Source organism: Rhinatrema bivittatum, chromosome 5 (assembly GCF_901001135.1).
Source record: "Rhinatrema bivittatum chromosome 5, aRhiBiv1.1, whole genome shotgun sequence".
NCBI lineage: Eukaryota > Metazoa > Chordata > Amphibia > Gymnophiona > Rhinatrematidae > Rhinatrema > Rhinatrema bivittatum.
In genome coordinates this window covers 64,847,856-64,864,292 of record NC_042619.1, presented here as the reverse complement: position 1 = coordinate 64,864,292, position 16,437 = coordinate 64,847,856, and the positions used below count along the sequence as shown (strand labels likewise).

Below are 16,437 nucleotides of genomic sequence, written 5' to 3'. Positions count from 1 at the left end.
GGAGGCGTTCCAGGCAGGGGCTTTGATATCCAGCTAACCTAACGGATAAATTCAGACCTGCTTCTGAGACTTAGGAAGGGGGCCGGCGTTATACGGCAGTCCCGGTCCCGATTTTTACTTGCAAACGTGATTGGACTGCTTTCCCCCCACCCACAAGGAAGAATAGTAGCGCCTACCCCTACCCCCCACCCCCCACCCCCCATTACCTTTTTTTTATCTGAGCTGGGAACATGGGACCCTCTGCCCCACTCCCAGCGCCTCCAGCACTGCTCTGACAGCAGGGTTTATCCCGCTGAATATACGGGACACGTTCTCCGGCTAACTTTAGCCTGATAACTTGTCCACTGAACATTCTATTAAATATGGACTCCAAGGTTTTTCGATCCTGTAAACATGACCCGGGATTGTATGTGTATTGTTTTGGGGGAGAGGATTCCCTGCCTTCTTTTACTGTATATCCTTCCTGATTCTTTTGGGAGTTCAGAGAAACCATTGACATTTTATTAAGTTTTGATGTCTATTAAAGATCCTTTATAATTTAAAAGGGAGAAAAAGATTTGTATAGTCGCATTGCCATAAAAATTGTCAGGCATGCATTTAAATTGGAGTTAGAAAGTAGTGTATTTAATTGCAAAGCTTCAACTGATACACTTCGCTTCCCGACTCACTATATTACTTTCAGCTTTTGCTCATTAATCTTCTGCAGAGCAGTGAGGCTTAACAAGGAGACGCTGGGCAGCAAACATGAAACAGCAGTTTGATATCTGTTGCTATGTGCAGGAGCCAAGGAGCTGGCAAGAAACCCAGGCTAGGCAGATTGATAAAACTGAGATATCCAGCAGGGGCGTGCAGATTACAGCAGGGTGTGCTGTACAGCAATTAGCAATGTCCTTTTAAATTGTTGAGCAAAGTATTGTGGGTTGCCATGTTAGTCCACTTGAATAGGTAGAAATATGAGTCAACAAGCAAGCTGTAGGTGCGACCTTTTAATTGGAACTGGGTACACGTGTGACTAGTCCGATGAAGGGACTATAACTCTCTCGCAAGCTAGTCACAGAGACGTATTGAGTTCAATAAAAAGGTATCGCCCACAACTTGTTTGATCCTTATTTCTTAAAACTGTACTTTGGTTATGCGATCAGAGTGGCTGAGGAGCTATAGCCAAGCTTCCCAAACTGTGGGTTGGGATCCCAAATGGGGTCACAAAACCTTCGGCTGGGATCACAAGTACCTCAAATGGCAGCACTCCTCAGGTAGCAGCAGGAGCAGTATTAGTAGTGGAAGTCAGCACACACTCGCAGGCCCTGAACTGGCACTGCCCTTTCACGAGGAAGAAGGCCTGCATGAGGAAGGATCGGAGTTGCTGCAGGGCCCGTGAGCTTACTCTGCCTCCTAACTCCCAGGCTGAGGGCTGCTGCTTCTTGCAGATCACCATCTGGTTTGGGACCAACCATGCGAGGAGGGGAAGGCAGAGTGTGTATGGGCCAGCGGAGATTGCCATCGGTCTTCTCTCCTTACCCACCACTGGACCTCCCCAAGAGAAAAATGTTGCCCCTGTCATCAGCCTGCCTCCTTCCCACCAGTGGTCATCCATCTTTGGCCCAGAGCCCAAACGAGAATGTTGCCACTGACCCTAGCTAGGGTGATGTTCAGAGAGGAAGGGAATTTGAAGGGAGAGATCAAATACAGATGGGGGTTTGAGGATTGGATCAGATGGAAAGGGATTGGCTGTGGAGCGTGAGAGGGGGAGTGACAGAAGATCAACTGGGGGATGTAAAGTAGGGGCTGGGGACTGAAAAGGTATCAACTGGGGGGATGTGAGAAGGATTGGAGGGAAGGCAGTGAGGCTGGGTGTTAAAAGGGAAGGAATGGGAGAGGATGATAGAGGATCAGTTGGGAGTTATAAGAAGGGCTTGAGGTGAGAGAGGATCAGTTGGGTGGATGCATAAAGGGCTGGTGGAGGGTAAGAGAGAGGGAATGTACAATGTAAAGGCATCAGCCAGAGGGGCAGAGGATGAAAGAGAAACTTCCCTGTAAAGGGTGGAGGTTAAGAAAAAGGATTGATGGAGAGGGTGGAGGTTGAAAGAGGAGATCAGCTGGATTGCAGGGAGGGTGAGTGTGGAACGATTGTAAGAGGGGGACCTCACTCCCTGCTAATTTTTTTGGCCGTCCTCTGGGGGGGTCATATGAGCTTTCAAATGCTAAAATGGGGTCACACTGGCTAAAGGTTGAGGAAGCCCTGAGCTGTAGCATCTACCTTATAAATGGGCTCTGACCGACGGCCCGCAAATGCGCAGTAGAGAGCAGCTCTACCGCGCATGCGCGGGCGAGCACTTCGGTCAGAGCCGAGCGTGCCCGAAAAAAAAAATGGCACTGGGGCCGCAGGAGCGGCGGCGGCGAGAAGCAGGAGTGGGAGGAGCAGTAGTGGCGCCGCGCGAGGGAGGGACCCCCCGGAGATCTTCCGTCTGCCGGTTGTGCATGATCTGAAAGGGGAGGGGATTGAGAGAAGGGGGAGTGACTGAGGTGAGGGGGGAGAGGGAGGGAGGAAGGGGAGAGGGAGGAGGGGGAAGGAAGGGGAGGGAGAGGAAGGAAGAGGGGAGGGAGAATAGGGGGGAGGGAGGGAGAATAGAGGGGAAGGGGGAGAGGGAGGGAGGGAGAATGAGGGGGAGGGAGTGGGAAGGAAATGGACCGAAAAATTTTTTTTAAATGTAGCCCGTTGTTACAGTCTTAACGGCTAGTTACAGTGATATTTTTACATTGACCCAGCTTTATTCAGTAGGGATTATTTTTTTGTGTGTGTTGTATTTTAGAGCAGTTGTTTTGGCTAGGTTCTTCATAAAATCAACCTGGCGCTTGCAGTTTCTTCCTTCTTTTTTTTTTTTTTAAGATGCACCTGTTATAATGATCACATCCCCTCTTTTAAAGTATTTCCCACTCTAAGCCTGCATGGGGATCTGATCAGCATTGGCACAGCAGCACCTCAGTTCATGGTTGTGGAGATAAATAAGGAAGAACAGCATTCAAATTATTTGAACACTAATATCTCCTCTGATATTAAAGAATCAGAAGATAAAAAGGAGATAGGTCTTAATAATTTTGCAAATTTTTGTTAAATTGGATTTCCTAAAATATTGTTTCCTATTTAAAGCAACAATTCTACACACAATTTTACCAAGACTGCTAAATGTGAACTGCGAGTGTACTGTCACTTGGCATAATTCTTGATTTCATGTTATTTTTTATCCTCATATTTCAATCGTAATTAAATGCTGTTTCATGCAATTGCACCCAGGTTGGCGGTTTGGTTGCATTTTAGAAAGGAAGCAGATGACCACAATTTATTCATTGGTGATCAGTCCTACCAATTATTGCAACCCCTTATGTAAAGGCCTCCTGCAGAAAATCAGGAAGAGACTGCACCTCCTTCTGAACATGGCAGCAAGATTGCTAATGAGGGTGGGAGGGAATCAAACCGCTTTGGGTGAATTTCTTATTGAAAAAAGCAGTTAAAAATCGAAGTAAATAAAATGACCATAATACATCTGTTATGAGGGAGCTACGCAGGCTTCTAACAGATGAGGTTCAAGATTTTATGTACTGGTTTTTATTTTGTTAATTTTTACAGCAAATGGGTCCAAAATATTTTAATGTTTAGTTTTATTTATAATCCACCTATGCAGAACCCTAGATGGTTCACAGCCGAACACACAAAAAAAACATTATAAACAGATCAATAGGATAAGCAAAACACACACAAAATCATTAAAGCAGTTAATAAAACATAAGAATCCATTAAAAAAAAAAAAAGAAAGAAAGCAATTTGCACAGTACCAACCTGTAAATTGCTTATTTCTTTATTTAAAGACATTTATTACCCACCCTTCCTACTTTCAAAGAGAGGAACAATATGAACATATATAATCAAAGAATAAGGGAAACTTGACAATACATATGGGGAATAGCATAATTCTACATAATAGTACATAGAGCATCTGATAATGAAAAAGACCAAGCTTTTCATACAGAAATGAAGACTGAAAATGAATGTGACTATTCTGCTGGTTGTCTTAAGTTTAAGAGTCGCCTTGATATTTGTCACCTCGGAGCTACGGAAAAGCTGGTACCTGAATATAATCCACTTTGAAGTGCTGAAAAGTGGAATATAAATAAATAAATGTGGAAGGTTGTGCTAAATTGGTCTCTGAAAATAATCTAATTGCCGAACAAATCCACAACACAGACAAAAATTAATTGTTCTGGAGATAATTGCCTTGCAACATTCTTGTAGCAAGGAGAACGTCACATGTCGGGTGAAGTAAATTACGAATTTAAAGGTGCAGAAAGACTAGATGGTGGTCACTGTTATTGTTGCTTCTGCAGCTGCTTATGACATGAGTCCGGGGCTCTGGTAACTGACAGCGGAAGAATGCCCCTGCTTTAACCGAACAGAAGGCACTATGAATTCCTCACATGAGTGCTGGTGCTTAGTTTCAAGCAAATAATTATTCTTTTTAGGCACTCCACTGGAGCAGCTTCCCTGGCAGTTGCAAGCCTCTCCCTCTTTCCTGGATTAGCAAGCTCACACCACTCTTGTTTTGTAGCAATAAGAAATCGGTCTTGGTGTGTTGCAATGCAGCTGGCTCATAAAAGTGCAAACTGCTTCCCACACAGTGGTTTGATTTGATGACCATTCTGTGCCAGAGGCCAGGGAACAGTGCAGAAAAGTGAATGTGTATGGCAGTCTACCATAACACCTGCCCCTTAGGTCAGTGACCAGCTTGACACTGGTTACCACCTTTGATCATCTCTCTCTTTAACATCCCCTGACACAAAGCAGATGTTGCCTAAATCAGATGAATACATAATAGCCTGTTATACAATACGATGGTAATATGTGCAAGTGGAATCTTTTTTTTATTATTATATAGTACTCAATAAATAGTTGTACTTTGTACAGTCATTTTTCTCCATTTCTTGTTCAACATTAACTATCATCTGTGACTATCATCTATTATGTGGAACAGCCACATTTCCAACCCTTTTCAAGTTTAGAGTGCCCTACTGTATATGGAACTGAGGGAAGCTGCAACAAGGAACTACTGCATATGTGCAGTGAAAGACACTTGGCTCTCCAGAAAGCTTGTACCCACAGACTTTAACCCTGGGCAGGATGTTGAAAATGACCCAATTTATTTTTTTACCTAAGTGTGTGTAGCACTACAAGTATATACAGTGGCATTATACCCCCCATGTAGGAATATTTCATGTGTTTCAGGTACAGGTATAGGAGAATATTTAACTCTGCTCAGAAATGAAATTGAAATCGTGAAAAAAATTGCTGATGAAAGAAGTTACCTTTGAACAAAGGACTTCATGAGAGGTGTGTTAGTTGCTAAGGCAGACAAGTTGCAGTACTCTTGCAGAACACTGGTTCTTTCAGAACTGTAAACCATGCAACAATAAGCTTCTGTTTCTATAAACATTATTTGTGATTGAGTGTTTAGTGACAAACATGAATATTGCAATAACAGAATGGAAGCAGTTTTGTTAGTGAGTGTCAGGTAATGCTTTAACACTACCCCTAACACCCAGTCAGGGTAAAACCTGCGGACACTCTGAGGATCCTGTCAAGCACTGCCCAGGCCTGCCTGCACCTGCTCACGTATCCCTACACCAGCAATCTCCCATGTGCCAACTGGGTTCCTGTTTTAGTCTGAGCAAGTATCTTCTCTCAAGCTATCCTCTGGTTTCTAGGGACATTGTAAACCTCACACAACCCAAGCATCACACAGTTCCTAGAAATGTACCTACAGATCAAATAGAAAAAATACTGAAACTATCAATCAGTCACAGGATACAGCTAACAAACTAAAAAGCTTATTAACAAATAATAACAGTGAGCAAAAAAAATGTAATTTGCAAACAACCAACAGGTAAAATTACATGGATTTATACAGTTAAAGTTAACTAGACAAGTTTCACTGTACTTATCCAATGCCTGGGGATTTCAGAATAAGCTATCCACACAATGATATGTAGAGCCGGGACAGAGCCTTGGCACAGATCTGGTTCCTCTTCACTCCCAGCCAAGATTGGAGAGTTCTAGCAACCTTGAGGCTAGTTGTCTGTGGGTTATACCTGAAGGACCAATCAGAGCACAAAGTAATAGTTTTCTGACCATTAGCACTGTGGTATGTTACATTCTTACAACTCCCTAGGATACAGGGAAATACGTTGGCCAAGCTTCACTCTTGCAGGCCAAAACAGTATGGTGAGCTTGGCTGAGCACACCGTTTAGCATGCGATTGGCTGCGCGTTTTCGACGTGCGTCTATTACCCCTTATACTGTAAGGGGTTTAGTGCATCGAAAATATTCAGCCAACTCCCCTGAAAGCTAATAGCGCTCATCACATGCAAATGCATGCTGATGAGGCTATTAGTCACCTGGGATACTGAAAGTAAAATGTGCAGCCATTTTCCTAACCCGTGGCTGTCAGAAGGTTCGAAAACCGACAATGGTAAAATTGAGCATCAGTTGTCGGAACCCGCTGACAGCCACCTCTACGTTAATAAGAGGCGCTAGGGATGCGCGTTTGTCCCTAGTGCCTCCTTATTAGCACGACCCCTGATTCGAATACAGATCATACCCAGGAGAGGTGGCTGGGCACGCGTTGGGAGAGCGAGCACTCAACACGGAGCGCTCGCTCTCCCACAATTCTTACGGTATCGGCCTGTAAGTTGAGTAGGCATTCCAAGCCTCAGTTTGAACTCCAGTGTTGTAAAGGTCAGTGCACCACCTGCAGGATAGCTTAAGGGAAACTAACTTTCTCAGGGCAAAACAAGGAATTTCAGTGCACATAAAAACCCCTATTTCGCCACAGCAATGTTAAGATTATTGTATGCTCAATCTGTATTGTGTTCTTTATTTGCACTTACACTAATGGGTGTGTTTTGTGCATGCTTCATAGAGGAGCAGCACACGGTAAGTTCCAAAAGGTAAGCACATGAATCGTACCATAGAATTCAAATCTGTGAATCATGCATTTGGGTTATGTGCCTATTCTGCTCCATCCTTTCACTCTTCTGTTTGTTACTCTCTGATAGCATAGAAACCATATCAGCAGGACTGAGAAGTGGACAGAGCAAAATAGTTATTTCAGAAGCCCATGAGTGTACTGCTCTATATCACGAGGCAGGCAGCCACAAATTGCTAAAGTGAGAAGCACAAGCTTGATTTTATCCTGGATTAAAAAAAAGTTCAGTATTTTGAAGGTCCTTTTATTTTTATTTATTTACTTTATTTTAAAGATGACCCAAGGAGGCAGGGCAATAGGTTCCAGTTAGTGAGTGGATAAACAGAAAGAAAAAGGAGTGTGTGCCCTCTATTCTAGCTTCTTTCTTAATTAACAGTGGTTTGAGGGCTTTTTTTTTTTTTTTTGCGCAACCCTCCCCCCCCCATGTTACAAAACCAAAATGTATTAGGAAATAGAAGCTGACAGCAATTCTCAGCTCAGTCCTTGGGAACACCCTGTCTGATCTAGCATTCAAGCAGTCCATAATAAATATACATGAGAGAGTTGCATACAGTGGGTCTAAGAAATAAATATATCTCCTGCATTTTCATTTTAGAATACCACACTAGCTAGGGCAACCCCGAGGACAGAGTTAAGAACCACTGGATCGAGAGAGAAAGCTTAGATATAGTATACTGGATTTCAGTAAGGCCTTTGATATGGTTCCATATAGGCCACTTATAAATAAATTGAGCGCCCTTGGTATGGGCCCTAGAGTGACTGGTTGGGTGGGAGGCGACAAAGGGTAGTAGTAAATGGAATTGACCCTGAGTGGGGGGCGCATTACTAGTGATGTGCCTTAAGGACCAGTTTTTTAATCTGTTCTTTTCAACATTTTCGTCTGATACATTGGGGAAGGATTGTCGGGAAAGGTTTGTCTTTTTTGCCAATGATACAAAAATCTGCAACAGGGTAGCCAGGAAGGTGTGAAAATAGGGGTCTAGTGAAGCTCGAAGAATGGTCTAAGAGTCTGGCAGTTAAGATTTAATGCTAAAAAAAAATGCAGTTCATTTAGGCTGCAAGAACCCAAGGGGGAGAGGGTATAGTATTAGGGGTGAAATACTTTTAAGCACAGAACAAAAGCAGGATCTGGGGATGATTGTATCTGATGATCTTAAGGTGACCAAACAAGTGGATAAAGTATAAAGATGCTTGGCTGCATAAGAAGAGGAATGGTCAGCAGAAAGAGGGAAGTGATATTGTCCCCGGTAAGACCTCATTTGAAATACTGTGTATAGTTTTGGAGACCATACTTTCAGAAAGATATAAACCGGTTGGAGTTGGTCTAGAGGGTGGCTACTAAAATGGTCAGTGGTCATCATTCTAAAGTATATGGGGACAGACTTAAAGATCTAAACATGTATACCTTAGAGGAAATGCAAGATAGGGGAGATATGATAGAGACATTTAAATCCATCCAAGGTTTTCATGCACAGGAGCCCGGCCTCTTTCAAAGAAAAGGAGGTTCTAGAATGAGTGGTCATGGGATGAGATTGAAAGAGGACTCAGGAGAAACTTTAGGAAATATTTCTTTACAGAAAGGGTACTAGATACATGGGACAGCCTCCCAGTGGAGGTGTTGGAGATAAAAATAGTATCTGAATTAGAGATGTGAATCGGAACCAGAATCGGTTCGGATTTCAGTTCCGATTCACATCTCTATAGATGTGAATCGGAACCAGAATCGGTTCGGATTTCAGTTCCGATTCACATCTCTAATCTGAATTCAAGAAACATGGAATGAATGGGGAATTTCTGAGGGTGTGATGGGAATTGTAAAACTAAACAAAAGGGTTATTGTCTTCTGCACAGTGTGGGGAATAATTTATACATGACTAGACTTGTCATCTAATGGCAGGTTTCAGTTAAGAAGACTGGAGCCAGAGCTTGCCAGGCAAGTTTCTTCTGTCTGAACAGTTGATCTTTTACAATTGACACAGGAAGAATATGTAGCTTTGTCTTTATGCATATGGTGCAAACTGAAGTTTAACACTAAGGAGCCACTTTGGCTGCACCTTGCTCCAAATTGAACCCCGCTTTCTGGTTCAGGGGTTGCACTTATTAACTGAGCTCACAGCCAGTTTCATCCTCCTCACCAAATTGACTGCAACTCCTAAGACCCATTTTTAGCCTGGTTTGCAAGGCTGGAAAAGGGTAATCCATGAGCTTAGATATTAACTATGAAAGACATTTTCAGCATTTTTTTGCATGGGTAAAGCATTGTTTCCCTGGATAAAAAGGATGTTTGAGAATTGCCCCCTTGGTGCTGTTTACATCATGCTTACCTGCAGGGAAAAAAAAGGGGGGGAAATGCAAGCAGAGATTTCATTTTGAAATCCCTGTGCATACTTCTAAACACTGCTTCAAAGTACAAAGTTCCTGCATTCCCCTGCTAGCTTGTACTTTCAAAAGGAAACTTCAGGGGGAAGTTTCCCTTTCAAAATTAGCTTGTAGTCCTGTGGGTACAGTTTTTTTAAAATTGCTTCCTGGTTGAGATCTGAATGATTTCTGCCAAGACTTGTGGATTAAAGTGGGAGCCAGCTGTTTAGATCAAGAAAGATCTTCCTTTTCATTTCTCACCAGGCATCTTGTATGAACGTGCGGATTACTTAATATTCTGAATGGGGCAAATTGAAGCCATCCCCAGAAATGTGGATTTTAGGGCCACACCCCAAATATGGATTTCAGTAGGAACAGAGAAAACAGCCAAATCTGAACAAGACTTGACATCCAAACTTGAAATCCAAGCCATTCTAAGTGAAATCCTAACACTCGGTCGAATGGGCTTAATTATTGTTGCGATGGGCAGTTTACCTTCAATATCCATGCAAGAGACATTGAATGGTCATGTTTGTTAATTGCAAAGTGAGATAAGGGAAACATTTGGGGGCAGGCCTCATAGCTCCACAGTGCTGTGGCTCAGAGAACTCATTTTCGGGTTCCCGCGTCTGTCGGGATCAAGTCAAGCTTGCAGAAGAGAGTGGTGCACGCAGGACTAGGGCGGGAATGCAGCAGCTCTCCAGCCAGTGAGGGGTGCGCTGAGCCGCTCAGATGTACCGTCTGAGGAATTGAGAGAATTGAAGTCTGCAAGGGGGAGAAACCAGGGCAGAAGCACTCCTGGTTCCCCATTAAAGGGAAACATTAATACACGCCTGTCTTTCATACAGGCAGTTTTTTTATAAAAACAGAGCATTGCAAATTAAAGGTAAGCTTCCACAAAGTAAAATGCTTCACCAAGGGCATTTGAAGACTTTAGTTGAGCATTTTTTATTGGCGCTGGTTGCTCTTTAATAGAAAAGGATGTGGTGTAAGTATACCGCACCTTGTGGAACTTGCTAGATCGTGAAGGGCAAAGAGAACCATATAGAGACCATGATGCTTCCAGGCCCACGAGTACTTCCCATCCTCTAAGTCTAAGATCTTCTGAAGAGGATGCACAGTATATTTAAGTGGTGGAAAGCAAAGAATATTATAGATGTGTAGCGTCTCAGTTGTGCAGTGGTCTCCTGTGTGAGCTTCGCTGGGTCACTGATTATCTAGCTGAGAGAAAACTCCTCTGTTTCAAGCGCTCTTTAATTTGCCTGAGTGATATTTGGTGCCATATCTCCTCCATTACTAGGGAAATAGTTTTTGTCTAGAAAGATTTGCTTGTCTTTTTTATACGGTGAGCTGGGGATTATTAAATGCTTCAGAGTGATTGCTGATTATTTTGGGGCTCCTTTCTGCTTCTTGGACATTTTTTTGGTATCAACTGATGTTTGCTTCTGAAGGGACTGCAGTAAGGGGTATTTGTTTCTTTATTTTGATATTTGTATTGTGTACGTAATTTTAGGCTTTATACATTACTCTGTGTTTGCTAATTTGAGTGTGTGTATTAATGGTGATAGTGTTTCTGTTATGATTTAATGTTATATTTTAAGTTTTTGTTTTGCATACATAAACTACTTGCCTCATGCTGTCTGTTTTCTATTATGAATTTTATATTTGCATGTATAATTTGTTGTAACTCAGGGGGGTAATTTATCAAGCTGCGATATTTTATCTACTCGAACACTGACAAGATGGCCCTGCCCCCTCCGGCCCAGGCTGCCTTTTTTTTTTCCCCCCCTCCGCAGGACAAAGTATACACTCTCTGTTAACAGCATGCGTCCACGAAGCGGAGATGGGGGGAGACAGTTTTCAAAGGACTTTCTCTATACACGCATAAATAGAATTTTACACAGTCATTCTGTCAAAAATCCTTATTCCTGTCGTCCCATTGCCAACTGCTGCCTCTGTGCCATATCCCCAGCAACAGCAGCCCATCAAACTGCATGGTGCTTTTATTGAGATATAAATTCTGTCGTCATGCTGGCTTTTGGCAAAAGCGGTGCATCCTGTTTCATGAATTTTGATGACCTTCCATCCTACGTGCAACAGGCTTCGAGATGTTTACTGGAGTCTGAGGAACTGAAACCATTAAAAAAAAAAAAATGATTATACCACCCACTGATTCAGCTTGCAGCAGCTAAATCTCATCTGACCAGACCCGAGTAATTCTTGTTTAAATCATTCGCGAGCTGTCCAAATTGCAAAGTAGGCCCTGGTGCACTGGCCTCCACTCTTTGTACATGGAATGCCTTTCCACAAACTGTCAGACTCCGTGGGGCTTTTCTCCCATACTCGGCCATCCGGATAAGTTCTCATGGACCAGTTCAGACTTTTCCGGCATGTTTGCTTCTGACACAGAGGACATATAACATGCCTTCAAAAGATGATCTGGCAAGTCACATTGTACAGTTTGACCTTTTCCAGAATACATTGTTCCCCACACTTAGTGGAAACACAGAGGCTCCACGGCACCATCGAGTCTCCTCTGACTAAATGTGACTTAAATGTTAAGACCTGTTTTATGAGAGCGCAGCCAAGGGAAAGGTTGAGCCATTAGGTGTTGCTTTTCTTAGGGGGAGGCAAATGCGGTGAGCGACTGTTGCCAATAATTAATCATGTCTTCTGAATTTTAAACGAAGATGTTGTGCATGGGTTTTCGAGATCACGCACATCCCCTTCCTTTCAAATGAAGGGATCTACTTGCTGTCAGATGATCATGCACAATGTTTTTTTGTAAAAGTTTCATGTTGCTGGGGGCGGGGTATCAGAACTGCAAAAGGTCCAGCTTTCTGAGGACAAACAGAGCTGCTAGAACCCCGCTCCGTTGTGTGAGTGTTGCACTTTAACATTGTGACACCAACACCGGAGGTTACTACTCTGTCTGTCCTGAGGACGGGGGGGGGGAGGGGTGCTCAGTTAGATAATACTTGAAGGATAAAAATCAACGTTTAGTAATGTCATGAAATATTTATAATACTCAGGTGGCGCTACCACAAACAGCACAGTTTCAATAACAACAGCTCCCACAAGAACGACGAATACAACCAACTCGTTGGCGACTTCCACAGGTGTGTATCCGACTCTTTTCCCCATACCACAGACGTGTTTCAGAGCTTTTCAAATGTTTTTCAGATTCAGGTAACTTTGTTGGTGTTGCATGCTGCCAGAGTGGACAATAGAATGATTCAAATAAAGAGAGGAAGAAAACGAAATTTAAAATTACAGGTTACCGAAAGTCCAATAATAGGGACAAGATTCAGGTTTTGTCAGCTTTGGGAAATGTGCATCTCTCATGTCATATTTTGCACAGCACAGGAGGGGAAATGCATTTCTGTTTGTTTCTCCTGTGTACTCATTAGATGCAGTATCTGGCTTCTTGGGGTTTCCAGTTCAGTTTTTATCTGCATTATTTCTGCTTCTAATCTGTGATCAGGGAAGAGCCACTCTGCTCCGTAATCCATCCTCTTCCCTCCTGTCGTGCAGGGGAGCAAAAAGCGGAGGGGGGGTGTGGCTGGAGTGGAAAGAGCAAAAGAAAAGCTACACACTCTGCTCCACAGCAAGAGAATGGGGGAGCTGAAGAGGGAAGAATTCCCTAAGAATAATGACACTGCTGCACGGATTCTTGCCTCCCTGGCACATTGGTCCCTGACTGCTGTAGAGGCCGGCACCTCCAGCATTTTTAAAGTGCACCAGCCTGCTCTGGCTGATCACACACATCACAGTGGATTGGCAAATGGAATCTACACCAGTTAGGGACCAGTGTGTGTGTGTGTATATATAGATATAATATATATATATATATACCTCCACCTGCCATTGGTGGGCACACATGCCAAAGGTTGGCAGCCATGGCATTAGATGTATTGTAAAGCCTTGAAATCCCGAGAGTCCTGCTGTAGAAATGGATTTAACATTTGTCTAGTTAGGAAGAGAGGCCAGCTGCCCTATAATTTATAAGCCAAGGTCCCAGAAGAGAAAAGTGGCGTCGGTGTGAGCCCTATCTGCTCATGCCACTTTTAGTCACAAGAAAATGACATTGTTCGCTTGACCCTGGTAAACAGGAATGCTCATGAAAGCGAGACAGTTTGGTTTACAAGACAGGTGATGCGCAGGCACATCTGTCTGCCGAAGTCCACGCTACAGGCAAGCAACTGCCATGAATGTAAAATCATTTTCATGCACAGCTTATATCTAGTGCTGGTCACTGGGAAAAACTGAGGTTGCTTGAAAAAAAGCACAGTGTGCAGACTCATCCTGTCAGAATGTTGGGCAGTTGCATTCTGTGCGTCTTTGGCATACCAGTGTCCCAACATTGTAAGCAGCATTTGTGCTGGGGCTGCGTGTGAAAGGTCAGGACATGTTGAAATTGCCCTGGGTGAGCCACCTCTTTCTCTCGTTTCAGGTACAGTGGACACTGTTTTTGTGCACCAGAGAACCTCCAGATTTGATGTGGGCAGTTTTGTGGGTGGCATCATATTGACGTTAGGAATTCTAGTCGTTCTGTACCTGGGATGCAGGTTTTATAGTTCGAGGAGAGGAGTTCGGTACAGAACCATGTAAGTTTGAGAAGGCTTTCTTTTTCCTCTTTGAGAAATTCTCTCTCGAGTATTTACAAAGATAAATTTAATTTGTGGGTTTATTTTTTATTTTGTTTTGTATAGGGGGGGGAGGATGGATAACATGTTTAACAGGCGGAATATACAATTTTAGTAAATGAAATGTATGCTGGGGTGGAGAGGAGGGAATTGGTGTCAGCAGTATATGAGAGAGGAGGAGGGAGATAGGCATCAGGGATGTATGTGGATGAGGTGATTGGCAGCAAGTTGGGTATGTGAGAGAGATGGAGACGGGCACCCGAGGAAGGGTGTGGGTGACTGTGTTAGAGAGGGAGGGGATCGGGAAGGTGGATGTGAGATATGAGGAGGAAGATGATTGGCATTAATCGTGTGTGTGTGGAGAAGAGGGAGGGGATTGGAGCCAGGAGGGTGTATGAAAGAGAGAAGGAAATAGTGTTGAGTGTCTCTTAGAGAGGGAGAGGATTGGTGCTGGCAGGGGGGGGAGGATATGTGAGAGATGAAAGGGATTGGCATCAAAGGAGCTATGTCTGAGAGAGGGAGGTAATTGATGTCAGGGGGTGTGGGGAGTATATGTACATATGAGTGGGAGGGGGAGGGGAGAGAGAGAGGGCCAGGGACAGATTTAGGTATAGGCAACAAAGGCACATCCTTGCGTGCCAAAAACTGGGACTCCCTCTGCTGTTTTCACAGTTCTAGGGGCAAAATCTCCCACCCCTTGTCCTCTGACTGTGGGCACCATAGTCTTAAATCAGGCCCTAAACAGGACTAGGGAGAGGGGGAGGGAGCAACAGAGTTGTGAACAGGACCAGTGCCCAGGGAATGACTCCTTCCTCTGCCTATCTCATGCAGCCCCAGGAATGTCCTCGCCTTCTACTCCAATCTTTAAACCTAGCTGCCTCCCACCCTCTCCTCTTTCCCCAATCCCTGATCATCCTTGTTTCTCCCTCCCCATCACAGAAATTCCCGTCCTCTCCCCCCCCCCTCCCAAATACCTGAGATCCCTTTTCACCGACCCTTTAAAACTCAAAAAAATAACTAAATAATTCTTAGAAAGTCACACAAACAACTACTTACCGTAATTTTTACAATATAAAATAAAATTTTCATTATTAAATGCTCAAAGTGATACCAGCATATGACCAATGCCAGAGAAGGTACTCCTGCAAGTAATTAGGGAATGTGAGCATAGCTTTCTGAAGGAGCAAGTTGAAGTGAAGCTGGTCAGCACAGCTTTTTACATGGTTTTAACACTGAAGTGACACATGTCTTTGCTGGCACAATACTTTAGTCAAGCACATGCTCTAATAGGACATCCCCCCTCCCCCCTTTATTTTTTTAATTCTTAGGTAATGTATAAGGCAAACTCCTATATTTGGGATTCCGTTGCTTTTGGAGGATTTGGTGGGGTTTTTTAAGTGCCCCTTGGCTTTGTAAAACAGCATGCTGATTCCATCTGCCAATTCTCACTCCCCGTTTTGTGCCCTTGACGTTCACCTGCGCTAGGCACTTTTTTTTCATTCTGATAATAGGCAGATAATAAAACCCACAGAATCGTGGAAATAAAAATTTTCCTACCATGTAGACAGATGGACTCAGGGCCAGTGTGTTATGCACCTCTGCCAGCAGATGGAGATGGAGCAAACTGATGTCACAGTATATATATATATATATATATATATACTCCTGCAATGACATCAGCCTGCCAGTATTCTCTGTCTCCAGCTGATGGTGGACAATCATCTCCCTACTGGGGATTGCTTCAGATTTTAGAAGGAGAATTTTATAAAGAAAAAAAAAAAAAGCCCCGCTCTTCTGCGGTGATACCAAATGGACCCGCCCCCAGTTGAGAATTCCTGAGGTGATTTCCGTAGTCCTCAGATGTGTGCCTTGGTCCAGTAAGCAGCTGGTTTTTCAGGCGGCGTGGACTTAGCCGATTGTACAGCTTAAAGGTAACGGGTGTAGGAAGCCGAGCACGGTGGTGACAGCAGATACCCTGTCTCCCGGCAGCTGGAGACCCTCTCTGTACTCGGCCGAAAGGGGCTGAGCTCGTGTAAGTTTAAAAAAAAAGAAAGAAAGTTAGACACAGAATAGAGGGATTGTTGTAGGACTTCTTACGGTCTCCGTACCCGGCGCACCATTCCAACGTTTGTTCCCGCACCCATTTGTCTTAAGGGAACTGGGCAACCTGGCAGGTTAAGCAGCCTGGGTGGGCTAGGACCTGCTGTGGTAGGCCACGATGGCGTTATCGCACAGTTTTCTGCGTGTTCAGCTGCCCTCTACTGGACCATCTGTGTGCTCAGTGTGTCCGAATTGTGCGCCTAGTTTCTTTTGGGCATGTTACCTGTGCGCACATTCTAAAACGTATCGGTTGTGTGCCCAAGTTTGGCGCGGTGTCAGTGCATTTAGTTTTACGGTGA

General features: G+C 43.9%; 1 protein-coding gene and 1 long non-coding RNA gene across 2 annotated transcripts in view; one reads left to right on the top strand and one right to left on the bottom strand.

The window, feature by feature from the left end:
- Nucleotides 1–16,437, top strand: part of TMEM123 (transmembrane protein 123) — a 130,200-nt gene that overhangs the window by 99,883 nt on the left and 13,880 nt on the right. The window contains exons 5-6 of the mRNA XM_029602418.1: nt 12,425–12,511; nt 13,846–13,999. Coding sequence (XP_029458278.1) covers nt 12,425–12,511; nt 13,846–13,999 — 241 coding nt within the window. The remainder of the gene's footprint in view (nt 1–12,424; nt 12,512–13,845; nt 14,000–16,437) is intronic.
- The window catches only part of LOC115091991, a 46,342-nt gene continuing 33,533 nt past the window's right edge, over nt 3,629–16,437 (bottom strand). Inside the window, exon 4 of the long non-coding RNA XR_003856872.1 lies at nt 3,629–6,138. This is a non-coding gene — a long non-coding RNA (uncharacterized LOC115091991). The remainder of the gene's footprint in view (nt 6,139–16,437) is intronic.